At 38.1% G+C, this 27,729-nt stretch overlaps 1 protein-coding gene across 10 annotated transcripts; it reads left to right on the top strand.

Annotated features, from left to right (window-relative positions):
• Positions 1–1,638: 1,638 nt before the first annotated feature.
• LOC126847143 (centrosome-associated protein CEP250) lies at positions 1,639–26,953 on the top strand. 10 transcript variants are annotated; one of them, XM_050587223.1, is made up of 19 exons: positions 1,639–2,800; positions 11,162–11,311; positions 11,395–11,491; positions 12,774–12,913; positions 13,655–13,915; positions 15,998–16,165; positions 16,752–16,919; positions 17,331–18,287; positions 18,353–18,505; positions 18,579–18,767; positions 18,907–19,046; positions 19,106–21,308; positions 21,531–21,788; positions 21,876–22,069; positions 22,404–22,500; positions 23,585–23,821; positions 24,585–24,730; positions 25,378–25,513; positions 25,612–26,953. In XM_050587223.1, the coding sequence occupies exons 1-19, from the start codon at positions 1,955–1,957 to the stop codon at positions 25,684–25,686; spliced, it is 6,615 nt and encodes a 2,204-aa protein (XP_050443180.1). In that variant the 5' UTR covers positions 1,639–1,954; the 3' UTR covers positions 25,687–26,953. The 10 variants fall into 10 exon arrangements, with proteins under 10 accessions (XP_050443180.1, XP_050443182.1, XP_050443188.1 ...); XM_050587225.1 differs by lacking the exon at positions 12,774–12,913 and adding an exon at positions 11,721–11,776; XM_050587227.1 differs by lacking the exon at positions 12,774–12,913 and adding an exon at positions 11,721–11,824 and having other exon boundaries at positions 2,153–2,800; positions 25,612–26,952.
• Positions 26,954–27,729: the final 776 nt, after the last annotated feature.

The raw sequence follows: 27,729 nt of genomic DNA, 5'->3' as shown, positions 1-27,729 counted from the left end.
TCTAATGTGCTTTTTTCCACGAATTTCGCCCTTATCGTAAAACAATGCAAATCGTGACATTTCAATGACCCTGTATAGTTTTTTATTAGTATTACACGCGTACCGTATCGATTTCCATATTGCCGCCCCGGATGTCTGGTGGCAAACGAGACACAAGAAAAAGAAAACCTAACCGAGATGTGAAGGATAAAATCAAATAAATACAATACCAGACTCCGGCGGTGGCTAACCGAAAATTAGGGTCACTGTATGAACCATATATAAATATATGTTTTTTCCAGTAATATAATACAACACAGGTATATACATATATATATATATATCTTACCCTTATAAGATATATATATATAGGGTGCATCATTAAGAGGATGCCCTTTGAAAAAAATCGTAAGCACCTGTTCATGGAAAAGCGAAACGGTCAGAGAGTAGAAGTTCTAAAAAAAAAAGTCCTAATTACTGACACAACACAGCTGAACCTTTAAATTAGGATTTTTCAACAAAAGTGCCTATACCTAACTCCTTAATAAATAGAGGGTACGACGTGAGACGTCTACTTAAGGATAAGACGTTCGTTTTTATCTTTGGAGACGTTTGTACTTATTTGATTGTATAAAATGTTATAAAATCAGCAAATATTTCGTTTTTTTCAGTATATTCCAGAGCGCTATCAACTTGTCAGATTATCACAGTAATTTTTTTATAGGATAAATTACAATAACAATTGTCACAACAACTTAGAAAAGAGAAAAATAAACGAAACAGTTATTTAAAATTCGACTTTCACAATAACCTGGTGAAAAAAGTCAATAGGCTTAAATACTTCTACAAAACTAAAATCCGATCGTTCTAAGTATAGGCGTAATTTTATCAGGCTTTTATGGCTAAATTGGATTCTCGTAAGAATAACATGGCTTTCGCTCTCACCTTAAGGGGATTGAAAGCGGTCGGTTTTTAAGGGGTTTTATATAGGCAATATCTAAGAAATAATGGGGTTTTTAACAAATTTCGACCGTGTCAATTTTATTAACAGATTAATTTGTACAAGTTTCAAAGTATTATACTCAACTTGTACAATTTTGTTCAACGAGTAAACGTCATTTTGATGGTATTTCAGACCTAAAAGCTTGACAAAAATACACTTACTTTAGATGGTCCGATTTAAATTCTGTAAAAAGATTCGAGTTCAAAATTCCGTTTCCTACATAACCTATTAAAGTTGCCGAACAACACGGATAGTGTCTTTACATTGAACTGAAATCGGACCATCCTAACAAGGAAGTAGTCAACAAAGTACTACTATACCAAGCGGACCGCTTTCAATAATCCACGTCATAGGTTATCGAAAATAGAATGAAAAAAAAAAACGCTTGGACGCAGGTAAAGTTGTTGACAAAATGCCTGTATACTGAATCACCCTGTATTTTATTATATTCTAGGGTGGCGCGTGAAAGACGAAAAAAAAAATAAAAATAAATTGAGGCCGATTTTCGCGTTTTCTCAAACGGCCTGACCCGCCCTGGCCGACGGCGGCCGTACAGCGGTGTACAACGGCAACGCGCAGGCGGACGGTGTGACGGCGGTGTCGGTCGGCGCGGCGGCCCGAAGGGGTCTTCATTGATCAGGGAGCAGCAGCTGGCCTCGAACGCGTCCGGCGTGTTGTCCGTGTGTACTATTCCAAATCGTATTATAGTCGTGCGCCGTGCCGGTGGTGCGCGCGCGCTCGCCCGTTTGTGAGTGTGTGTACTGCGTCAGTGTGGTGTACCCGCCCGTGTCCGCCGTACCGTCTTCACCGTGGCCCGTGGTCGTCGACCGACTGAGTGCGAGACACCGTGTGTGCCCGTACACAAGTGTGTGCGCGTCGTGTGATTCCGTTTTGACAAAAAAAAAAATTAATAAAAAAACATGGCCGTGTGAGAGAACACTACACACAAGACGGTAACGACAACGCACCAGAATGTCGGCCAGAGAACCGTACGGGCCGGGGTCGTCGTTGGGCGCGTCGGGCACCAGGTCGCCCAGGGGCAACCGGCGCATAACCACCGAACTGCCCACCGTGGACCGTTCGCCCTCCCGGACGTATCCGGCGGGCGGCAGCGGCGGCGGCGCCGGGCAGCGGAACAGCCCGGTGGGCCGGAGGACGGTGCGCCCGGGCGCCGGTTCGCCGGACCACATCGGCACGTACCAGAACGGCGTCGGCGGCGTCATGGACGGAGGCATGGCCGGTTCGTATTACGGTAGGGACGAGGACCTCAACAGTCCCGTGCTGCTCGAGGAACGGGGCCGGCCGATGAGGCCGTCCGGCACGCCGGCCCACCGGTCCCGGAGCGCCACCCGTGCCACGGACCGCGTGAGCGTCATGCCGCCGACCCGGTACCCGTCGCTGGACAGGAACACCGCCGGCGGCATTCTGTCCGAGCCGAGCGCGTACCACGATCGCGACTACCGGCCGTTCGACAGGGACCGCGGTTACGGGTTCTCGTCCATCGACGACGACCCGTACGGAGTCGCCGCGTCGTCCCGGTCCCGGCAATCGCCGGCCGGCGGCCACTTCATGTCCAACGCCCGGGACACGGGACACTTCCTGGGCGAGCTCCAGCATCAGAACACCGACCTGCACCGCGAGCTGTCCAACTTGAAAAAAGAACTGGAGCTGACCAACCAGAAGCTGGGATCGAGCATGCACAGCATCAAGACGTTCTGGAGTCCGGAGCTGAAGAAAGAGCGGGCACTCCGCAAAGAGGAATCGGCCAAATACTCGCTCATAAACGACCAGCTCAAGCTGCTCCACTCGGAAAATCAGGTACGCAGCTATTACCGAATCGTCTCATGCTCATTGTGACACATAAATAAGACTTAGCACTGAAAACACAAAATTAAAACGGTGGTTTCTGATTTGGGGTGGGCAACTTTTCTTACTCTCGCGTTAAGGAATCAACAGACATTTAATGTCTTAATCAAAAATGTATTTTCTAACACATTTTGCCATAATTACTTGCGGTGTCTGAAAGTCCACGGTCCGAAACGATTGATTTGCAAAGTGAACTTTGTAACGATATGGCCGTGTCTCGCATTTATTCCTTTTTTTTAAGTATAAGAAGAAAGAGAGATTGATCATCGTTAGGCGTAGTAAAAAAAAAAGCTTAAATAGGTCGAAGGGTTTTCTCTGGTCTATTTTTAAGGAACGCACGAACCGTTTTTTTTTTAGATTTTATAAGAAGTTTAAACGAGGATCTAAGAGTTTAAGTGTTTGTAATTATATTATATAAATCCGTGGCGCAAATTCACTTGTTAAAGAAGCAGCTTAACCTGACCTAACTTGGCGTTATTGTTATTACTTTTTTTCTATCTCAAAAAAACGACTTGTCGGCGTAAACGATCATACGTTGACAACTTTTCAATAAAAACGTTCTATTATAATAATAATATATAATACACCCGCGTTGTTGTGTACTTTTTTTTGTCGATGAAAACGTTTTTTTATCGCTTCGGTCGTTAATGTATATACACCTATACATTTTCGCCTAACCGTTTAGCAAATGCCAATCATATTTTATTCCGATCCATCTCTTGGGTTTTTTTTAGAGCTGGTTTCTTTTTATATTGTTCCGACTGTGCAGCATATTTTCGTCCCTTAACAACGCCAAATATACATAGTATATAACAATATAATATGACTCGGTGTGTTGGAAACGCCCTACCCCCCCAAAGACACGGCACCTGTGTATTGAAAGACACGAAGCAGCTGTTCAGACTATTATGGTATTATTATTATACATGTACCTACCGATTGCCGAGGGTTCGCCAAAGGAATCTCTTTGGAAAATCGTCTGCCTGAACTAAGTAAGTATAAAACCGTCAAAGTCTCGTCCGCAGTTTGACGACTTCAAACCGGTTAAACCACGACCATTCCGGGAACAATTGCCTATAGCAATCTGTGACCGTATTGATTTAGTTTTGTAAATTCAAACGCTAGACAGGTATATTTTTTTTGTTCATAAGAATATGGATGTTTCAGTGATTCGGTTAGTATGAAATACTAGTTAAAATCTGTCCGGCGAAGCTCGAGAAAATCATATTATGGACACGGTTATACATACATGCAGGCCAAACGCACACAGCATCTCCTTTATTTGAATTCGGTTAGGAAACATAATTTGCTGAAGGGATTACGACCCTTCAACTTGCTCTTTTGGTGGTGCCAGCACCGCCATTGCTCCCATCTACCAGTGTGTGCAACCACAATCCAATTAGCTAAACTAATAAAATCACACATAAGATGTGTGCCTTGATGATGTTCCACAAAACAAGTTACACAAATACCTTAATCCTGTTGTGTTGTACATCAAAATACAGACTTTATATCAGCTGTACCATTTGTATATTACACAGGCCTTCTCCGAATAGTATAAGAGGTGTAATTTGAATTAAAATCTTTTAGACTTTTCCTTGTCAATACACCCCCATTACCGCCCTTATTATAGTGCAAGTAACAGTAATTATTATTATTGAGTTTTCGATCAACGTCGACGACGACGACGGTAATGTACTTTACACGCCGCTGACGTCTCTTTCAACCGAATTATTGATTTTTTTTTTTTGTTTTTTAACCACATAAACGCTAATAAAAAATGAGCTAAATCCACGCGCTGAGCCATGTGTTTTGGAAAACGGCGATTAATAGCGGCGGCGACGACCTGCATATAATATAGCATTGTGTCGGTTCGCGTTAACCGATCGAATTTGGCCGGCGAGGGAGGTTTTAAACCCGACAAGGGGTGCAAACAGAGGACAAAAAAAAAAAAAGAGAGAAATATAGAGAGAACTTGAGAATTTTCTCGACATACGGCCGTCGTTTGTTCGGGTCACAATGGACCGTGATGTTGTTGTTGTTTATTTTTTTGTGATAACCGAAATTCTTTGGCCGTCTTGGGTCGTCCGAGAAAAAAAAAAGGAAAAAGACGATCCAGACCAGACCCACCATGTAGGGTAAACATTGCCGCCGAAAATATTATATAATAAACGTACACATGTTTCTCTTTTGCCTTGCCTTGCCTTGCCTCGACGAAGAGTCTACCATCGAAATCCCACGGGGGGTCGCCAATAAGTAAAATATTGTCAAGTAAAAACGAAAAGACTAGGCTGCAGTGTGGCCACAACGACGGAATTATATTTCTCCGAACCACAAATATATATATATATATATAATATGCTTGATCAAATACTATAAATGCTAATACCGGATAGTCAATGTTAATTGGTATTGACTCAGAATTTTCCCCTCCCCAAAAAACAGTGTTTCCCAAATCAAGGAATCAAAATATAAATTATTATGCATACGGCATATTGTATCGCACATTATATTGCTACACTAATGTTGGGGGGGGGGAGGAAGTGAGCTTCTGAAAAGATCTAGATTGCTAACTAGTGATAATAATTGAAGTCGACTTTTGGCCATTTTTGTGGGATTTATGTGCTTATAAAATAATACATAACAAATACGATTATACATCTGTGTTCCTGTGTTGTCGACTTAACTTATAATATTGTTCTAAACACAATATTTCCACGCGATATGGTTATAATTCCCACAAAGATGATGCGGAAAATGGTGACTTCAATTAAGGTGGCCACACTGTTGCTCGTCTTTTTGATTACTTCGTTGCTGAGATATAGGATTTGTTACAGCTCTATAATATATAATATTATTATTACTATTCCACGGTGTGCGACCGCCGAATGGTCCGGGGATAGGGATGTGTAGTTAGATATTATGGCACACCGATCAATTACACAATGGAAGGGCGAGGACCGACAGGATGTTGGCGTACAGCACACACATTCATTCATTAGGTTTGCCGGAAATTATATTTTTACAAGCTCCGTGTCGGCCGCGATCCTTGTTGTTTCTCAAAGATTTAATTGATTGATAAGGCCGAGGCCACAAGCGACGCGGGTTGAAGGTCGACCGGCTGTTTTGCCATGCCCCAGACCCGATGAATATATATTATTAACTGTCTGGGGAAAAAGTAATTTAAAAAAAAAAAACAAATCTAACTCGGTTAAGTTTAAAGTTACCCAGGGACGATGACGGTTAAACCAAATTATTGTCTACCAAAGCGAAGGTTAATGTACTGAAAAAAAAAATTAACCCGCCAATTCGTATTACCTGTAAAACTTCAAAGGACAATTGTTACATAAGGGTTGCCAATGTAAAATGCAAACGAGCGGTATGCAAATTATTATGTTAACTCGTTTTGATCGACGCCATAAATTCAAAATAGTTTATTGTGGTGTTTTTCACAATTTCGTTTTAACATAATTTTCAAACAGGTATGGAAAAAAAAAATACAGTACAAAAGCGGTTTGTCACACATTTGAATAAATGTTTAAACGAGCATTTTACTGATTGAATAACCGCGTGTAACCTTTTTGTAAATAAAAAAAAAAATAATAAGAATATATATCATATTATAATATCATCATCAATAAAACGTAACTAGATTTGCATTTTTACAGCTTTGTATGTTGTTACTCTATTTTGTAATTTTTTTTCATAAGTCGTTATCGGTAAACCTTTTGGACGTGTAAAGATATTTTAATTTTGAAATACAATATTGTCGCGAAAAAACTTCACTCAATAAAAAGGTTCAGTCTCGTTTTAAAACAAAGCCTTGAACTCATTAATCATTGACCTGGCGAAGCTATTTTAAAAACGTCAATTTTCCATCAGGGTTTTTTTCTATTCCATCTTTTTTAGTAAATTATAACAAACTCCAAGTCCTTAATTAGCCTGTCGATTACATTAAGGAAAATCGACCAAACTCGAGTAGATGAATGCACATGTGTATCTAATTTGCTTTCCCGTTCTGCCTTTGGTATGCAATTTCACGTTTACATGTCGATTTACTAAGCCGCTAGGTCAAATCCCATGCAAACCTATGGACGACCTCTTCAACGAACGCTTTAGCCGTTTTGTAAACCTCTGTGGATTGTACCATTCATTCACCAATCGTGTTAAAACCATCTTAGCTCTGTTCGATGATATAGAAATCAAAAGGCACGTTTAGATTTTGAATAGTGCAAAGATTTGATTCAATTACAAGAAATTAGTGAAATAATCTAAAATTAAAATTTCCTATTGTTTCCGGATATTTCCTATCATTATATGCATGGAACGCAGAATTATTTTTTACTAAAAAAACAAACCATACAAGTGTGATTAGTCCACTTACAAGCCCATACGGATAAAATATGTTCAATCGTTTAATTTTTTTAATTTTGATTATTTGAAAGAGCAACTTTAAAACGGAAAACGTTTGAATTTTATTGACCTTGTCTTTTATGTAGTTATGTTTTTTTTTTTTTTAAACATTTTCAACAAATATATTTAACTGGAATACATATTATATTTACATTATACAAATTGTACTTGTATATATTTCAAAAGGTCGTAGTAACGTTTTGTAAAAATCTGGAATTTGATGGTCTCGTCCTTAAATTAGTCCGTCTTACGACTGACCTGAAAATCAATAATTAAAAACAAACAAAAAGGAGAGGTTGGGTTGGAGCACGAACGAAAATGTTCCACTATTTCCGCCTGGTTTAGACGTGTCACTTGTTTGATCTGTTTGCCTTCTTCGATAGGCATACAACCCGCGCATTCAACCGTTTAGCCGATAAGCGATTGTGTATATTATGGTATTTTCACATGTCACCGAGAGCGTTACACACCAACACGACCGGCGTGTACTTGCCGCGGTGGATGCCTTTAAACGGCTCGACTCGGCCTATTGATTATGGAAGGCGGCGGCCGCTTTCCCGGGGACGACAACAGCTGTAGGTAAGGCATACCTACACCTAAGGAAAAGGTCGTCGACGGTAAAGCACGACCGCCGATCGAAGACCATTCTTACCATAAGTTATCATTGTCGGAAGACACGGGAAATTTTTTCACGACAGCGTTTGTCGTGTGTGAGCACTTCCCCTCCACCCCTCCCCTGCTTCCCCACCCCACAATCGAACCAATTTCTGCGGTTTTATCTTGTCGTGTTTCCAGAGCGGAATGCCCAATGCAATGCATATGATCTTTTGAAATTTCACAATCATGAAATTTCAAGTCTCCAATCGTGGATTTCAACAGTAGCCGCAGTCCCTTGTCTTCTTGCAATATTCTGTGCAGACACGGGATTAGCTGTTTGAGCAGATGTCGATTAAGCAGTGTTTCCTTTCGCTGATGTTCTCCGACGACCCAATAGGAATAGCAGCTACCCTGATATTTACCTTGATTTGGGTTGGCTGACTTTAAACAGCATTTAAACTCTTCAATTCGAATTCACAACCGTTGCGTGTCAGTTTCAATTTACAAACAAACGATTCGCAACAAAATGTTGTCCGTTTCTATCACCAATTTATTTTTTTACATTATGCCCAGCTAGTGAGGGAAGGCCTTCGATAAGATAAGCTTAGGTTGTTAGTTACCAGCGATAGAAGAAAAAAAGAGGAGTAGCCGGTGAAGCAGAACAGCTGATAGAAGACAAGACCTGTTGAGTTTATCCTATCGAATTTGATCAGGTAACCTAAGCGCGAGGTTTCTTATCCATTGCGGGTGTTGGTAGTGAGCACGGGTAGTGCAAATTATGTGTTTTCAACCCTGGGAGCCCAGTTAGGATCTTGATAAGTAGGCCAGATCACTGTATTCATATTTTTGTTGAGAATTGTATCGTTCAAACATGACACATTGTCAATACCGTGAAATTAAGTGCCACCACAACTGGATCAAGTAGTTCTATAGCCACTTCTGGACATCCATAAATCTGTTATAGAATATTTTTTTTGTTCCTGGTATATTTCAACACGCACACAACGAATAAATGTCAACACATCGGATTGCCTTCGAAATATTAACCGCCGAAAGGGTTTGAGAGCGTTTGTTCTCCAATCGCACCACTTACAATATTATGTTGATGTTCTGCCCGAGTGTAATCCACTTAGCGGTTTGGCTCGTCGCCAAAGTCTATGGGGTCTCAAGTCGTTCAACTAAAAGCACACTATAGCCGTCGTTTGCTATTCGTTTTATGTATGTATTATACTCGTATGCTAAGCTCTGAAGTAATGTCCGATTGGACAAAAGTTCTTCTAACAGTCATACTTTAAGAATGAGAACAAAAAAAAAAAATGATATTATATTAACGACCAGATAGCGTTTTTCTTTTACCTGCTACTTTCCAACGTCGAGCGATGCTAAACTAAAGCGTTCAGCGAAACAACCCCATTTGGTTACTCTCTGGAGGGTGGGCCTTTAAGCTATTATGTGCGCCGGGCGTATCTCCCCTTTTTGTGACCTACATAGTATATCATACATATATATATACATATATATATTTCAAATCGGGCTGACCTGATTTCAAATCGTTAACCGCAACCCTTTTCGAAAACCACACGTTTGTATGGATTTTTTTTCATCAATGCCATCAATTAGAGGTTTCATCCCTCTTTTTTTTTTACAAATAATATCTGACTACTCAGATATGGGGTACCACGGGGATCAATACAAATTGGGTTTTAATTGCTTTGACAGATTGTCACTGATTTTGATACAATCATTTAGGATTTAGGAATTTTTGTTATTAACAAGTTGAAAACGATAACAATAATTATGCTAGCGAAATCTAACGCACCACCTAACCGTCTATGGAGAGAATCTTTTATTAACTTATTTTTTGTTTTTTCTAATGTCTGTTTACACATTCATTTTGCAAGTTGATTTATTCCAGTGTAACAATAGCGTTTTTCAAAAGCCCACCCCCGCACTGCGTTTGGTATTAAATTACATTCTTTTTTTGTTTTAAAGATACCGTTTCGGTAGAACTAATTAATTCCGACGACGGTATTTTAGGTTAATCATAATTATTCCTTATTATTATTATTATTATTATTAATACTATTTTTTTTTTAAATTGTTGGACGCTAGCCAGTCCGAGTAGTGGCCGTTAAAAACAGAGTATAAGTGCGTTTGCTATTGTATTGCCGACGGCCGTCGTTTAATTAAACTATTATCTTAATTGCTGTCGATTAGAGCAATGGCGTTTCTTCCCAGCAAACAGCAAAGCTACGATATAGTTCATTTTACACAGTGTGGCCCGCAGTAAGTATACACATTTGAGTGCACACTGATGTCCCTTGTGTTTATTGTTTAACAACAACCGAGTAATGTAAACTATCGATCGGTCTCTGGTGTTATGAGCCAACTCGATACGGCCTTACTATGATAATACCGTGTAAAGAGTTCAACAATCTACCGTCGTATACACTATATTATCATAATAATATAAACTTACTAGAATTAAAATAATAAGACACTGTGTGCGATTGCTGAGCCTGTTGTCTGTCGCCTTGAACTTTCCTATCGCCGGTCATTGGACAGACAATGCAAAAAAAAAAAAGAGAAAAATACCTACAAATTGTATTCTTACCGAATTAGTTCCCACGTGATATTAATTTACTATAATATATTTTTCCGTGCAGTCAAGGCCACACTGTAAACCCGCCTCCTGTTCGCAACTACCAAGTACAGAAACTATTCGCAAGCAAATGGGATTAAACGCCATCCGCGATTAGAGCAGCTATCAAGTCGCGGCCGAGGAAAGCTTATAAGAGCGCATTTAACTTGCTCTTTAAACGATTAACACCGGCCGTACCAGTCGTATTGAGGTGACCAATACACACACTAAACGCACAAAGAATATAATATTATATAACATTATGATGATGAAGTATGACGATTAATAACGACTCCCAGTTCCCACTTCTCGGTTCACTGGTCGAATACAAAAGAATGGCTCGTATTTAATTAGCAGACCACTCGGTCCTCGTTAAGTTATTAGCCTTAATCATTGCGAGGGACGGCCTCGTTTGTACGGTATTATTAGCATACAAAACGTAGAAACCATTCGCTTAAAAAAGATTAAAGCAAAAAAAAAAAAAAAACTTGACATACTCCTTGAACGAAATTAAAAAAGAAAATCGAGGTCTTTGCACTTTTATCTCGGTTGACATATTAATAATACACTAGGCTGTCAGCTTTTAGGGTTTGCAGCTGTATTTTTTAGCTCTATTTGGAAAAATGTGTCTAATTGTTCGCCACCGTTGTTGTGTTTTTCAGAAACAATCCATGTTGGTGCGACAACTCGAGGAAGAGCTCCGGATGAGAATGCGTGCCCCCAACATGGAAATGAACCAGCAAGTGGAACTGTTGTTGAACGAAAACGATCATCTCACCAGAGAGGTGGCCATCCTGCGGGAAACGATAAAGGTAAATTCGGTTTACCCCCCCCCCCCTTTAAGAAATAATAAGGGTTTCTAATTATTATCGTTTGCACACAAACACACCCGCAGGAGTTGGAGCTCAGGATAGAAACTCAAAAACAGACTCTACAGTCCCGGGACGAGAGCATTAAAAAACTATTGGACATGCTTCAGAACAAAGGAGTTGGTGAGTATTATATTATATTGCTATGCACCTACACCGTTGTATGGTAAAAAAAAAAATAAACGATGATATTAAAAAATTTTAAAAAAAATTCGGCTTTTATTCCCAACATGAGATTGTACTCGAATTCGATAATACAAAAAAGTACTTTTTAATAATAATAAAAAAAAAACTAAAAAAAACATTAATATAAAAATTAACAGCGAAATGTAAGATGCGTTTGTTTTAGCAGGCAAGGAGGAGGAGAGACAGTTATTTCAGCAAATGCAGTTGATGGCACAAAAGCAGGTCGTTTCAAACGTTCGCAATCAAACGTTTCAGTTAACAGCCAATTCAGTGTGTTTTGCCTTGTTGTATCTTCTCAATAATAATAATAATAATAACTATTATTAATATATAGATATATATATATACTCTCTTATTTCCTCCCTCTCTATATTATCATCTTTCTTGAGCACACCGAATACATATTATAGTATTACTATACCCGTACACACGCACCCAAATCTATATACCATAAAAAAAAATTTGCCTATTTAATTTGAAAAAAAAACAATAACAATACATACGACCAAGCTTGCTGCAGTTTTGTTTAGATACGTTTAGATACCTATTTTATTGTTATTTTTATTATTTATTTATTTTTAAAATTTTTTTTTTTTTTGTTATGTTCGCTGTACGTTGAGTATATTTTTAATTGTTCACACCGGTTGGCAACTCTAAATTTCGTTTGACGTACAAATGTATTAATATTTTTGCTGTGTGGGTTACAATTACAATTGGGTTGTAATGTTGCATCTGTTTATTCACTTGATGAGACATGGACGGGACAATAATTAGGCCTCCAAGGTCTATAACGCACTGAATCGGTTAAGAATAGTAGTGACATAAAATATATAGTTTTTAGTTATATTTCTAAGTATAATAACAAAAAAAAATAACAAAAGCTCGAACGTTTTTGTTTTTTTTTGTTTTCTTTGGAAAAACTGCCTTTAATTGTTTTGCGTCTTAATGTCTTGTCTCTCTCTCTCTCTCTCTCTCTCTCTCTTTCTTGCTTCGATTATCATATAAAAGAAGCGTACTTGTTGTCTCCACTTACGATGAACTTAGAGTTACCAGCCCGAGAACTCGTAGAGTCGCACCATAAACGCATTTTATAATTTTTGAAATTTTTTTTTTTTAAATAAACCCAATTAACAAAAGTAGTATTATTTCTTTTTTTTTTTTTTTGTATAGCGTGTAATATTTTGATGGCTTCATATGTAATTGCTTTGGATGTTTGTAGGTGGTAAAGTGGTAGAAGCGATTGAATTAGAGGCCCGTCAAGTTGACTTAGAGGCACGACTGGTAGAGAGTGAAAACCTTGTCCACCACTTCCAGTCTGTTATCAGGAATCGGGATCAGGAACTCAACAGTACGAAGCGCGTGAGTACACACACCGGCACACTCACAATGCAAAAAAAAAAAACCAAAAACAAAAGAATAATAATACTTAATTAAGAACGAGACACGCGCATTATGAAATGTGTGTGTGTGTATTTTTGTACATACAATATTTTCAGTCCGCTCGATTTTTCCAAGTGTTTTTTTTGTTGTTTATTTCAAATTATACATAAAACAATATATAAGTTTGCACCACGGCAAACCGTGTTTCGTAATGGGCTCCTGTTCTCGATACCAGTCGCCTGCCCACTATTATTAAGTCCCCCCCCCCCGCCATAGTGTAATGAGATATAATAATAAAACGAACTTACAGTATGTATGTATATATATATATATATATATATATATATATATATATATACTAGCTTGTACGCGATAGTGAAGTAACCGGAAGGGCAAAAACCAGTGCGACCACGCGAAAAGAAAATAGAGAAAATTCCATTGTCGAGCAGGGTTGGTATTCCGGACGTGTTAAAAAAAGTTTTCGCCTCTTGTCTTAAAATACTACCGTTGATATATTGTCACCGTGATAGCATGCATAGCACACTGACTTTTGCCTTTCTGTTTGCAGCACGATGGAACTACGCTATGGCCACCCCCAGGTCAGGCAGGCAATGCAATTCCTTTATTATTAATATTACTCCAAAAGGGGGGTTTGGGTGGAGGGCGGTCAGATTTCCAAACCAATGTTTTATTTTTGTTTTGTGATTCTCGACCACGCAGGACCTAAAGGCCACCAACGACAATCTTAAAGCGCTGCAAATGGAATTAGAGAAATCGTATCAGACGCAGAGCACGGGGATAGGGTCCGGCGGCACGCTGACCGCTATCCTGGAGACCAAGGACGCCCGTATAGCCACCCTGGAAAAAGAAGTGGGTCTGCTGGAACAAGAACTGGACAGGCTTCGGCTATACGCCGGATCGTCCGGCCACGCACTCGATAGGAGCGTTCAGTTCGCCGGGGCTCCCGCGTTCAAGCTACAAGTGAGTAGTAGTCACCGTGGCGGCGCATGACTTCTCGACGGACATACTCTTGACCAATCGCTTGTTTTTGTTGGTTTTTGGTTATTTATTTATTTTTTGGTTTGGTTTGGTTTTTACTTTGAACAAGTCTTACACCCCGCGGGGTCTATCGAAAATTTGCGTGGCGCAAAAATGTGGGGGGGGGGGGGTGGCAGAAAAGGTGGAGCAACACGAGTAAAAAAATGGCAATACGCGTTCCGTAATATATAGAGTGTCCCAAAAAGAATGGCGGGGTTTCAAACGGCTGTAGGTTGTGAAGTGTTGGACCTGCAGCGCTCTGGTAGGGCTTGAATGAAAGAAGAAGTTGTCAAGTTTTGAATGATTGCCACTAGATGTCTCTGACTGTAGATGTTTCATAGTCGTAACTGAACTACGCTTCGCGAACTCGATCACTTCTCCTATGAGGACGCCATCTTAACAAACTGAACAATGTGGCGACACAAGCGGGAACGCGGAGAGACGTCTAGTGGCAGTCATTCGAAACTCGACAACTTCCTCTTTCATTCAAGCCCTACCAGAGCGCTGTAGGTCCAATACTTCACAACCTACAGCCGTTTGAAACCCCACCATTCTTTTTGATACACCCTGTATATTGAGTTCAGTGCAGAAGACCAATATTAGTCAGTCAATCCTAAGACGTGTTCGCAATCGAATGTCTTCCTTTCAAGGAAGAATTGTTGAATTTGTTTTTTTTTTACCAAATATGTTGTCCCCTTAGTCCATTCGACTGGTGTGGTACGACATCTGATTCGAATCTACCCGCCGGTTTTGCTTTTGGCTAATTGTACTGCGTGGGCGCGTGATCTCTTTTAACAGACTGGATTTGTAATTATTGTGTTTTTTCATAACAATATTACTATTAGTATCACACACCCGTAGATATAGATATTAGATATGTTGTATACGCATTTGTGACTTCGATTATAAAATAATATGACAGTCGATCATCGTCGAAGTAAAAAAAGGTAAGAGCAACATCGTAATACGCCTTAAAAAGAGGATGTTCTCACAATTTACCCAAATAGGATCGCCGTCTTAGTGTTTTAATTTAGACCCAGGAACCGTACAGGGTTGCCGGGTACAGCTCACTTACAATGTCTCCATAATTCAGTTGAATAGACTCAAATTTCTCCTCGAGATATCTCTATGACATTGTATTTCCCCATACGAATCCTGCATAAAAATTCTTAGGGATATTACTAGGATTTCCCGTGCTATCCGTACTAGTGGATTGGACCCTCTCAATTATTCTATACCCCCACCATTTTCATTTAAAAATGTTTAACTAACTTTAACGGAGGCTTAAGTATTTTTTATTGAATTTTGTAAAAACAACAACGGTACGATGAACGCGGTTTGAATAATTCCATCATATGATTGATGCGATTTGATTATGTTGCATTTAAATATAGGTTCAAAGATTAATGATCAAACCGATACGGCTATGTATTATTATTTATCGCGTTTACCAGACGTCGAAATAATTGAATAATACAAATAGCGTGGACATTGTACACGGTGTATTGATTTAACACTGTTAGCAGACAGGACAAGTTTTATAAAACATTTTACGCCAACCATATAGGTACAAAATCGTTAAAAACAATTATTAACTATCGAGATGCATGTTTCCTCGATAACCTATATGGTAGTGATAACAACACAGGTAAACCCATACTTATGATATTGTGCTCGGTGATCTTGTATAGTAATGAACGCGCACGCGTTTGTCGACCGAGCAAAGTGCATGTTTGTTTGATATTTTTGACTGATGTAGTTTTTTTTTTAATTTAATTTTTGTACTTAACGCTAACTTTCCAAAAAAAAAACACATCCATTTAGTGTAAAATACTCGCTGTGTATTATAATATTATCATTATGTCTTACGGTGTGCGCTCCTACTCCCTCCCCCCCATCGAAAAAAAAATTACATTATTTCAAACGTTCCTTTTGTGTGTGTGTGTGTGACATTGAGAGGTTATAACTGTCCGGCGTAGTAGTCGTATAATTAAAACAAACAAAAAATATTGGTATCGTGTACAGTTGGAAGAGTTCCGGTCGGAAATCCAAAGGCGTGATCAAGAAATTGTGGCCATGAGCGCCAAAATGAAAACCCTAGAGGAACAGCACACCGACTACCAGAGGCACATTGGAGTACTTAAGGAGTCGTTGAGCGCCAAAGAAGAACATTACACCATGTTACAGGCGGACGTAAGTTGTGACAAAAATTCCCATTGGGATTAGTCCTAAAAAAAAAAAAAAATATTTAAAAAAAAAAACGCATAGCCGTCGTCTTAAAGGCCCCAAGACGTTAACACAATAGATCACTGGCAGCATTGTCGTGGCGTTTAACGTATAGGAAGCATTTTGTTCATCATTTTATTTTATATATTTTTTTAATATTGTCTCTGACCTATGAAGAAGTGATGGTTTTTTTTTTGCATGTTTTTACATTTTTAAAGTTCTCTCTCTCTCTCTCTCTCTCTCTTTATACGTTTTATTATTCTACTTTTCGAACGATACTTTCTATGTACGATAAGGCACTGTGCAATATATTTCAAATTAGTTATTTAATCACACAATTTTTTATTAAAATTTTTTTTGTTGACGATACGACTCACAAAATACCGTAGTCGGAGATCTTATATATTATTATAACGTTATGATATTAAAATCTTATATTTGTGAAGATATAATAAAACCCTACTTTTTTTTTACTATATGAAGCCTATTTACAAACAATAATGACCTGCGAAGTTAACTATAAAAATCAATTTAAACGCTATTGCACCGACAGGTTGAAGAATTGCGTTCCCGGTTGGAAGAGAAAAACCGGATGATCGAAAAGAAGACACAAGTGGCCCTACAAGCCACACAGGAGAAAAACCGAGTAACGAGTGAAATAAACGAAATCAAGGATCATGTGGACATCAAAGATCGCAAAATCAATGTTCTCCAAAGAAAGGTACGTTCGTTTTGCTATAACCGACGTTTTTATTTTGAATTATTTTTTTTTACCGTGTAACGGTCGAGTAATATTTGCATTTATTATTTACGCAGGATTTTGTAATAGTTGTTTTCACTTTGCGCCGTTGAGATGTATCGGCTTTGTTATTATTATTATTTTGTTGAGTTGGATATTGTTAATATCATTTTTATTATTTTTTTATCATTTTATAGTGTTTTTTTTTTGTAAATTTTACTAGCTGAACCTAATTTTATTTTATTTTAAACGTTTATACTCGTGTATCTAAATTTTTCAAAGTGCATGCCACGTTAAAGTACAGCTTTGTAACACCAGTTGTAAGTAGTTTGAAACATATATTGTTCTGCATTTGCGGACTAACGTTTTAATGTGGTTTTTTGAACAATACAGATTGAAAACCTGGAGGACCTGCTGAAAGAGAAAGACAACCAAGTGGAAATGGCCAGAACGCGATTGGCGTCACTCCAGGCCCACCAGTGTTCGTCGGAAGGCGCCGTGACGAGTCTGGAAGAGGCCATTGGCGACAAAGAGAAGCAAATGAATCAGCTGAGAGAGCAGCGAGACCGGGCCGAACAGGACCGCCAGGAAGAGCGGGACCTGCACGAGCGGGACGTGGCCGACTTCAAGTTGAAACTGCATTCGCTGGAAAGCGAAGTGGAAAAGCTGCACGCCCGTCTGAACCGGGCCAACTGCGAGAAAAACCGGCTGGAAGAGCGGCTGGAGCAGTCGCAGAGCGAGCTGGGCAAGTCCAAGGCGGAATTGGAAAAGGCGTCCAGCGAGGTGAACCGCAGCGGCGCCGACTGGGAATACACCAGGCAGAAGTTCGCCCGGCTGGAATTGGAAAACGCTCAGCTACGGCAAGACCTGGAGTTGTCGCAGACCACTTTTGGCCGGAGCACGTTGACCAAGTCGCAGGAAATGGAGAGAATCCAAGACCGGGCCGACAAAGCGCTGGCGGATCTAAGGGCGGCTCAGGCGGACCTGCGCATAACGCGCGCAGACAACGACAAGCTGACGATGGAGCTGAAGACGTTGCAAGAGAAACACGAAATGTCTCAGGGAGAAATCTACCGGCTGGTGACGAAGCTGGAGAAGTCTCAAGGCGACATCAACAACGCCAAAGAAGAGTACGACCGCAACCAGTCGAGCGTGACGAGAATCTTGGCTGAGAGAGAAAAGGCGCTTGTCGAGCTGGAAAAGACCAAAGAAGAGCTGGAGCGATCTCAGAGCACTTTGGGCAAAGCCCAACTGCAACAGGATAAACTGCAAATGGCTCTGGACGATGCGCAAAGAGAATCTGACAGAGCGCAAGACAGCTTGAACAAAGTGACCAGCGAACTTAGAAAAGTAAACTTATCATATTAAAGAACAATATATATTATGTATATTAATCGCTATTTTTTCGTTTTCAGTTGCACGTCGAAAAAGAACAAAACCAATACGATTTCACAAACATGCAATCCCAACTGGACAAAGCACTTGCACAAGCGTCGCGTTTGCAAAAGGACAAAGACACCATTCAAATGGACTTGGACAGCTTGAAGAGCAAATACGAAATCAGTCAAGTAAGTCGATGTTATTGTATATTTAACGCTGTAACAAAAAATGGTTATATTCATTTTAATTTGATTCGTTTAGTCGATGGTGGCTAGATTGCAAAAAGAAAAAAGTCAACTGTTAGACGACAGCGAGAAAAACAAAAACGACGCTGACTTGTTCCATTCTCAAATAATGAAATATCAACGGGAAAAAGAAAAGCTACAGGCTGAACTCGACTTAACCGAAGAGAGGTTCGAAAAGACTCAGTCACTGTTAAAAAAAACACAAGTAAGTAACGCTTTGCCAAACTTTCGTGAGAGAGCATTATATAATATGACATGAAGTATTAAGTTTAAGATTGCTAGTGAAAGTTACAAGAGCACTTGTAATACATATTAAATAATGTCTGTTACCTTTGTGTGTTTAGCTTGAAAAAGAAGACATCATGAATGAGATCGAAATGCATAAAGAAAAATTAGAAAAATGTCAAAAAACTATGTACGAATCCGTACAAGAAAAGAACAACGCTAAAGATGAAGTAGACAGAATTATGGAGAAACACGATAGGTAAATAATTGATAACAAATGACTCCATGTCTAAATATTAATTTTCCAATTGATTTTAGGTTGCAAAACGAATTCTACCAGCTGAAAAAGTTATTAGAAACGACCGAAAACGAAAAGGACGATATCAAATTGGAAATGGAAAAAATGCAACTGCACACGGTGAAAGCTAGGGAAGACCAAAGGAAAGCTAAATGTGAAATTCAAGAAATCCAAGAGGCCTATGACAGGTTGTCGATGCAACTGGAGAGGACCAAGGACGTCGAAGACAAATTCAAAGATGAAAAAGACCATCTTATAAACAACTTGGACGTACTGAAGGAACGATGTGATAAATTACAAATGGACAACAGGCGATTGAACGGGGAAAGAGACAAGCTTCAATCCGATGCTATGAACAACGCCTATGAAATGGAACGAGCGCACTCGCAAATCACCAAGAATCAAGCCATGCTGGAAGATCAGCAAAAAGAAATCAATCAACTTACGGTGGAGTTGGACAAGACGATGGACAAATACAACAAACTCATGAGCGAGTATAAAAAATCACAGACGGAAGTCGATTCTTACAAGTCGCAAGCGTCCAGCTACAAGGAAGAAGCCGAAAGGTACTCGGTGAGACAACAGGAGAGAATCAAAGAAGAACTAGAAATGTTTAGGAATAAATACACTCAAGAAGTAGAACGAGCCGAGAAAATGCAAACGGCGTGTAAGAAACTAGAAGAGAAAATCCGGGACCTCAACATGGAACTGGAGAAGAGTAAATCCGAGTACGTTAAGTTTAAAAAGGAAAATGAAAAACTAGTGTTGGAACACGAGAAAATGCAAATCAAATTCGATAAACTCACCTCGGACAATGAAAAACTCAAGAACGACATAGCAATGGTCGGGGAGCAGACTAGTTTCGACCTGGAAAGGACCAAGGAACGTTACAACAAAACCAAACAGACACAAGAGAAAACCGAAATAGAATTGTACAAGACTCAAATGGACGTGGACAAGTTGAAGAAGGAAAACGAAAGGTTGAAAACGGATTTGGTCCGCGTCGAAGCCGAGCTGTTACAGTTCAAACCGGAAAGGGAGTACGACAGATTCACGAGAGACAAGCCCGTTTTGGGCAGGTCGCAGAGCACGTGCAGGGACTTTGGAGACTACGACCGGTCGGGTTCGGAGGATCTGCTCAGGGAGCGTTTGGAGCAGAGTCAAAATAAATGTCACAGGATTATCGAAGAGAAACTCAAACTGGAATCCGAACTCAATCAGGTGAAACGAGCGTTTGAACAACACAAAAAGTCTCAAACGAAAACCGAGCGCAACGACACCGAAGGTATCGTAGAGCTCGAACAACAGCTGACCGTTGTCCTTAAAGAAAAGGCCGTTATAGAAGAAAAACTAGAAGTCAAAGAGAGACAGCTGAAAGAGTGGAGAGCGCGGTTCGATAGCACCGGTATACTGCTGAACGAAAGAGACGAACTGTTCAAACAGAAGAAGGTCAACGAGAGGCGCCTGGAAGAGGCCCAAAAACAGATGACCAAATTGGACGCGGATCTGAAGAAAGTAACGTCCGAGAGGGACGAACTGATAAACATGCTGAAAAAATCACAATCCGTTTTGTTGCAATGCCAAGACAAGTTGCAAACGTCCGAAAAGAGCCTGGAGCAAGAACGGGAAGAGGTGAAAAAGTTGAAGAACGAACTGAGAAACCAAAACGTGAACACAAAGCAGAGCGCGGAACAAGACTCTTCGCGTCTGAGAGAGCTGATCAAGACCAAAGACAAAGAATTGGAATTCTGTAGACAGACTTTGGCGGTCAAGGAGCAAGAGTCCAAAGCGCTGCAGCAGAGCATACAGCAAATGCAAGCGGCGCTGAGAGAGCGAAACCAAGGTGTGGACAGCGAGAGAGTCAACTTGCAAAAGTCCATGGACGCACAGCGGCTGGTGGTGGAAGATCTGCAGAAGAAATTGCAGTCGGCGCAGCAGCAAGTCAACAGCAAAGAAGCTAGCATAGCCGAACTTAAAAAACAACTTCAGGCCATTCAAATGGACAACAAGAAGAGAACCGACGAATTCGTGTCCAAGGTGTCGACGTTAGAAAAACAACTCCAAGTGTCGGCCACGTCCAACGATAGTGCGTTGAAAGAAGACGTGAGGAAACTTTTGGACGAACTAGACCACACTCAAGGTGACCTAAAGAGTCTGGCGTTGGAAAAGGATAAACTACAATCGCAGAACCATCAGTTTAAAACTGAACTCGAAAAGAAGCAGGTTTGCTTAAAAACTGTTCGTTATTATGGTCTTCATTATGTAGTTGTTTGTGTATTATAATTTTTTTAAACATTTTTTATTTTTAATTTATTTTATAAATACATACATTGGATTTTTGTTTGATTATTATTATTGATTTTTTGTTTGTTTCCGTTTTATTCCCATGCGAATTACATAGTAATTTTCTATTAATAATAATCAATGAATGTTTTAAATTATTAGCTCGAACTGCAAGAAGCTCAGAAGAGGATACAGATAACGTCTTCGAAAGCATCCGAGGAAACGAGCTCGTTAAAAGCACAACTCGAAGAACAAAAGAGACAATTGGAAGCCCAACGACGACAGCTGGAAGAGTTAAGAAAGAGCATCGACGGTCGGTCCAGACAACTCGAAGAAAAAGAAAGGCACGTGGCCGAACTTGACGCCAAGTTGAAGAAACGCAAAGAAAACCTCGATTTGTTAGAATCGCAAATAAACAAAGTAGGCAGTCTCTCTCCTCTCTCCGTTCGCCTATCTTCTGCCTGATTATATGCCATGTTGTCTTAATAACGTTAAAAATATTTTCAGGGAAAATCCCAAACCGGAGACAGTGATGTTGTGAAAAAATTACAAAACCAAATTGAAATTCTGCAGAAAGAACTAGATAAAAGCAAAGAAGAAGCGAGAAGATCGCAGACGGACATGGAACGACTGTTGCAAGTCGTGCAGATGGGCCAAGAGGAGCAAAACGCCAAAGAAAAACAAATAAGAGATTTACAAGAGTAAGCAATACCCTTTTAAGTGTTACTGCTTCGTATACGTCTTGTCCTTCCTCGCCCTATTCCTTGTAAATCATTGACTTCATGTGCATATACTTCACCTCCATGCCTGGACGTCGTCCAACTGCTCCTTTGATCTACTTTTACCTTTTAACAATCACTTTCACGGTATTCTCTTCTGTTTTAATTGTATCGATACATATTCTTGTAATTTTCCCGCTATTGAAGCATCTCTTCTACCAGCTTCTTGTCCATATGATTGATCAACACTCACTTGCGTACACTCTAAAGTCTAAATTATTATGACATATAATGAACGTTGTATATTGTAAATTAGAGCGCTGAAAAATGCACAACCCAAACCGAGAGGTCCGCCCACGCCTTCGCATCAGCCACAACATCAACAGCCGAGGCAACCGAAGAAAGACGACGAGGTAAACTATCATCAAAAATACAACAGCTGTGATTACAGAATTATTATCTTGATAACTCCAAAGATAAATGATTTTTGCTGTACGTGTCCTTGTATTTTTATTTATACAAAAAAAAAATAACACTTACAACACAAACCATTTCTTTTGGCGTTACCATTATTCGACCTGTGACCACACAAGTATGATAATAATAATAATACGCGTTTATTATCAATGGCGTTTTGATTTTTTACATTGCTTAAAAAATGCCTGTGAATTATGTACAATTTACTAACATGATATTGTCTGTAATCTCTTTTATTCCTATCTACCTCCTGTTATTCATTATTTGATTATTGCTTTTATTTTTTATTATTTTACGCTCAGCCTGGCCCAGCTACGTTTTTAAAAGGACTATTTCAATAATTAAACAAACGATTATATATTTTTATTTTTTACTTTAACATAAGCCATATCTCTCTATAAGACTTACTATTTGGAATAAAAAAGAAAAAATAATATTATATTATAATAATATATTCTACGAGCTGGTATGATTTTAATTTAAGTTCCAAGCAACTTCTTTACGCAAAAATAATAATACGGTTAATATATTTTGTTTGATAATTCTCATTTTTTGTCGTTGCACATTAATGTTTATGATATTATATTATAATGGTAAATTAATATTATATTATCATAATATATTGTACACAAATCGAATACCTCGTTAAATTCGCTGCCGCGGTTTGTTAAGCTTAATAATGACATAAAATGATGTCTTTAATTTCTTGCTCGATTAATAAAAAAATAAAAATTGAAATTATTGTAAATATTAATAAATTGTCGATTAACGATTATTATCCATCGATTAAACATAATTATAATAATAACTAAGTTCTAAATTTAAAATAAATTAACACTATCATACTATGTTATTATAATAATATATAGGTAGGTAGGATAGATGGGTTTGTAGGTTTTTGATTGTTTTTTATATTATGATTTTTTTTTTTTAGTTGTTATCGTTTTTTTTTATTATTTTTGCTTATAATTTTATTGTTTTTCGTTAAACCACTCTATCCTTTTGCGCCCCTCCACGTAGATCATTGTAGATCGGTTCGAGAGTACAGACACGTTACATGATCGAATGGGCACTTTGAAGAACGAACTCGAGTCCAAATTCGCGGTCGAGCTGGAAGAGTTACTCGAAGTGGTTCAACTGAAAAACGACCACATCGAAGAACTCCAAGAAGCGCTCAAAGAAAGCGTCACGATAATATCGGACAGGGAAGACGACCTGTACAGAGAACAGACCAGAAGAAAAGACATGCAAGACCAGGTAAAAATAGCGGTTAGGTTATTAGATCTTGTGCGAAGGCCAACTTAGGACTTATAAAATACAACACTTGTAAAGTTCATATTATAATGTTTGTATATAATTCAAGTGTAATTGTATAAAGTCAAATGCACTAATTGAACCGCTGATTGCAGAACCCACACGAGGCGACATTAACAAAACCGTTGGGGATTTCAAAAATAGAAACTGATTAATTATTTTTCAATGTTTTTGCGCTAATTAAAGCCATTGTTAGGCGGCTATGGGAGTACTTTGAACGACCGGGCTCGTGTCGCCTCCTCACTCTTATTGTGAACAATTATAATGTACTCGTTTAGAACGTGATAAAAGTGTAAACGCAGTTTAACATGCGGTTACTGAAATCAGCGATTCGATTTGTTGTAATATACACAGAGTTTTCTTAAACATATTAAATACTTATTAATTTTCTGTAACATAATAAATACTTATCAAAAGCCCATAATAAAAAGTGGGGTTGGGACATGGGCGGAAATGGAGGGGGTAGTGGCATGGGATACCATAAAAACCTTAAAACTTAAAATTAGTGCCAAAGGGGACGGTTATAATAATTATTGTCGGTCGTGTACGTTGTGTTGCCTACACTCTGCCCCTCGTTTTTCTCTGAAACCTCATACAGTTGTAATTTATTGAAATAAACGGGATATTGATTTTTTTTTTTTTTGGTTAATATCGGGTAATGTAAATCAATGTGCACCTATTGTAATATTTTGAATTTAACCAACAGGTATGCAAATTGGAGGAACGGTTGTCGTCGTCGGGTGAATGCATCAACTGTCGCGATACGTACCAGAAAATGGAAGCCCTCGAACAACGACTGCGTTGTATCCAGTCGGAAAGATATTTGAAACTTCAAGAGCTGTCCCAGCTAAGGTGGGTATTTGTCATTTAAACTATGCTGTACCTAGTAGTCATAGTATAGCGTTTACCTGCCTACCTGCGCTGGTCTACAGCAGCTAGCCGTAGCTGTACGATAATATGGAACGTTATCGAAGGCTAGGTGAAACGTAGGTGGTATAGGTGACATAACAACAACGTTTTTTTTTTTAGACAATGTTTAGAGATAGGGTAACCGGCTGGAAACGCTCGAGGAGGCCAGCCGTGACCCTTTCCATTGTGTTCAATGTTGAGACGACAATGAGCGTTAACATAGTCACCACGGCCGTTATAGAAACAATAGGAGAATATTCTATAATCGAGATTTTACACATAATAATAATAATAATTTGTTTTTTTCCCCACTCGAATCGTGTGAAACGATCGTTTTTTGGTATTAAAACAAGTCGGCGGTCTTGGTCGATTCCGAATTTGTGTGAAACTGTTTTTTTGGAAATTCACAATAATGATAAGGTTTTGGCTCGAGTAGCAGCAGCAGCAGCAGCTCGGGTTAGGTAATCAATACACAAGATAACATTACATCTTGGTACATATGTTTAAATGTAGACATGGGTATTAAATATTTTTTATTGTATATTTTATTTTTGTTATTTGGAAATTTACTCATTTTTTTTTCTTTACAGACAAGAAGCTCTGGAAACGGCCATAAGCGAAAAGGACGCCCATCTGGCACTGATGGAGTTCAACGGCAAACAAACCAACGTGACAGACAAATTAAAAGCCGACCGGGCTAGACTGATAAAACGCCTACACGAAGAGGTACGTACATACAATAATATTATTGTCTACAATTTTTTACTATAATATTGTATAATGTAATTTATTATTTTCCTGGTTTTCCTCGTTTTCTTTTGCAGACCGAAACGGCCATAAAACTTCTTCAAGAGGCGGCCAACGCTAAAAACAACAACAATTACTATCGGCTCGAGTAACATACATAGTATATTTTTTTGTTGTTGTTAATTTTTTTAAAAATGAAAATATAAAAAAAGGCGAAAACCGTGTAAAACAACACAACGGTGTGTCCCATACAGTTCCTAAAAAAATAACAAATTGAAATGTAATAATTATTTGTTTCTTTATTTTTATACTTATTATATATATATATAAATTACACTCTTTTTTAACTCTATACAACGACTATTATCTATAATTATAATATGCCATAAATAGTATAGGTTTTCATTTAGGCGCTTGTAGAATATCATTACTTACCCGTTACTTACTCATAAGACCTGTATTCGTTATGCATACAGAGTGATCCAGGGTTTACTGTAAGTTTCGATACTGGGAAATTTTTCATCTTCGTCCTTTCATCCAAGAGCGATTTTCCAATGCATTTAAATGGGGGAAAATCCGCTCGTTTCTTTGTCGCACCCTTTGTAAGAGACGAAGGTAAAAATGTTCAAAAGTATTGAAAAAGTACTTAGTGAAATAAGTATGGGAAAACACTGTCTTACATCAGATGGATCACCCTGTATTGTACAAAATATTAATATTGAACAGGAAAACAATTTTTGGTATTCATATATATTTCCGTTGCTTAATAATAATAATGCATGTTCGCCAATATAATTTAATATAATATTTATATTTACATAGTTAAACTTAGGTAAAAACGAGTTACCCTCCGGACAGCGTTAGGCTTTTTGAAATCTTAGATTTTTCCAAAACGTCACACCTTATAACAACAAGTAATATATTTATACAAGTAATATAGCAAAACATTTTAACGCTACAATAATGTACAATATCATACAAGTCCCAACGATAAAACTGGAAAGAGAAACGTCAGAGTTTACAGTAAAAAGGTCGACACGGGTATTGATAATCGATTTTTTTTTTTTTTTGGGGTCGTCTTGAGCTGTTTTTAGGTAATTTTTTCTCCTTACAAAACGTCCACCAGTATAGAATAGTACATAATAATATAATATATATTATACATTTGCAACAACAGCAAAAAAAAAAATGGCATTTAACCCAAAAATCGATTTACTTTGAGCTCGTGTAGGTAGGCCAAGTCCGTCTGTATTGTATTTTCTTTTTTGGCGATTGATATTATTGTGCTCGCAAAATCGACTATTACAATATTATATTATATTGATATTAAAATATTATATATATATATGACACGATAGATAACCATAATAATATGTTAATAATTTTTTTGTTTATTAATGTGATTTTTTTTTTTGTAAAAATAGTACAATAAGTTGTTATGTAGTAACGTTAATAAAAAAAAAATATATATGTTTACCTTAAAACGAGCACAAAACATAAAAACGTTTTTTTTTTCTATGTAATATTTGTATAAAACGACAATTATTAATAATATATATTATATTATTATATGTTAATAATTATAATTATTACTATATAAGCACTTATGGCTTTTCCTGTGCGACTCAAATGTGAACAAACGCCTTAATGATATTTTTTTTATTTGTGTTGATTACTTTAGATAAAAAAAATAGGTTTACTGTATAACATTTTTTTTTTTTGTTAATCCTCCGATAAATGTTATTTTAACGTTTTTTTTTTTTGTTTAGTATTTAAATTATTTGCCGTAGCCGTATATACTATTATTACAAGTCTATAATATAATATAATATAGTCGGGGGGGGGGGGAATAATATTATGCAGCAGTACCCAAATATATATCTAAAAAAAAATACCTACTTACCTAACCTATTAGATCAAAAACCATTTTGATTATAGCACATACACGACAACAGTACAGGACGATTCATAAAGTTAAGACACAGTTGGTAGTTTTTCATATTGGATACATTTTAGTTTATGTTTATTTATTTACAATATTTAAAAATGATCGAATATATTTTGTCTTCAGAGCTAAACTCCAAACTCTATAGTAATTATCTAAAAACTGGTTATTGACCTGTCAACATTTCCGAGCAATTATTCTTAATTTAAAAAGTCAATTAAATATATTATAGAGCTCTGGAAGAAGATGA

Source organism: Adelges cooleyi, unplaced genomic scaffold (genome assembly GCF_023614345.1).
Source record: "Adelges cooleyi isolate 19-005CV unplaced genomic scaffold, UGA_ACOO_1.1 ACOO_flye_CR_arks_rails_tigmint_CR_PRNA_9, whole genome shotgun sequence".
Lineage (NCBI taxonomy): Eukaryota > Metazoa > Arthropoda > Insecta > Hemiptera > Adelgidae > Adelges > Adelges cooleyi.
Note: the sequence above shows the minus strand (reverse complement) of the source record. Positions and strands in the feature narration are given on the sequence as shown.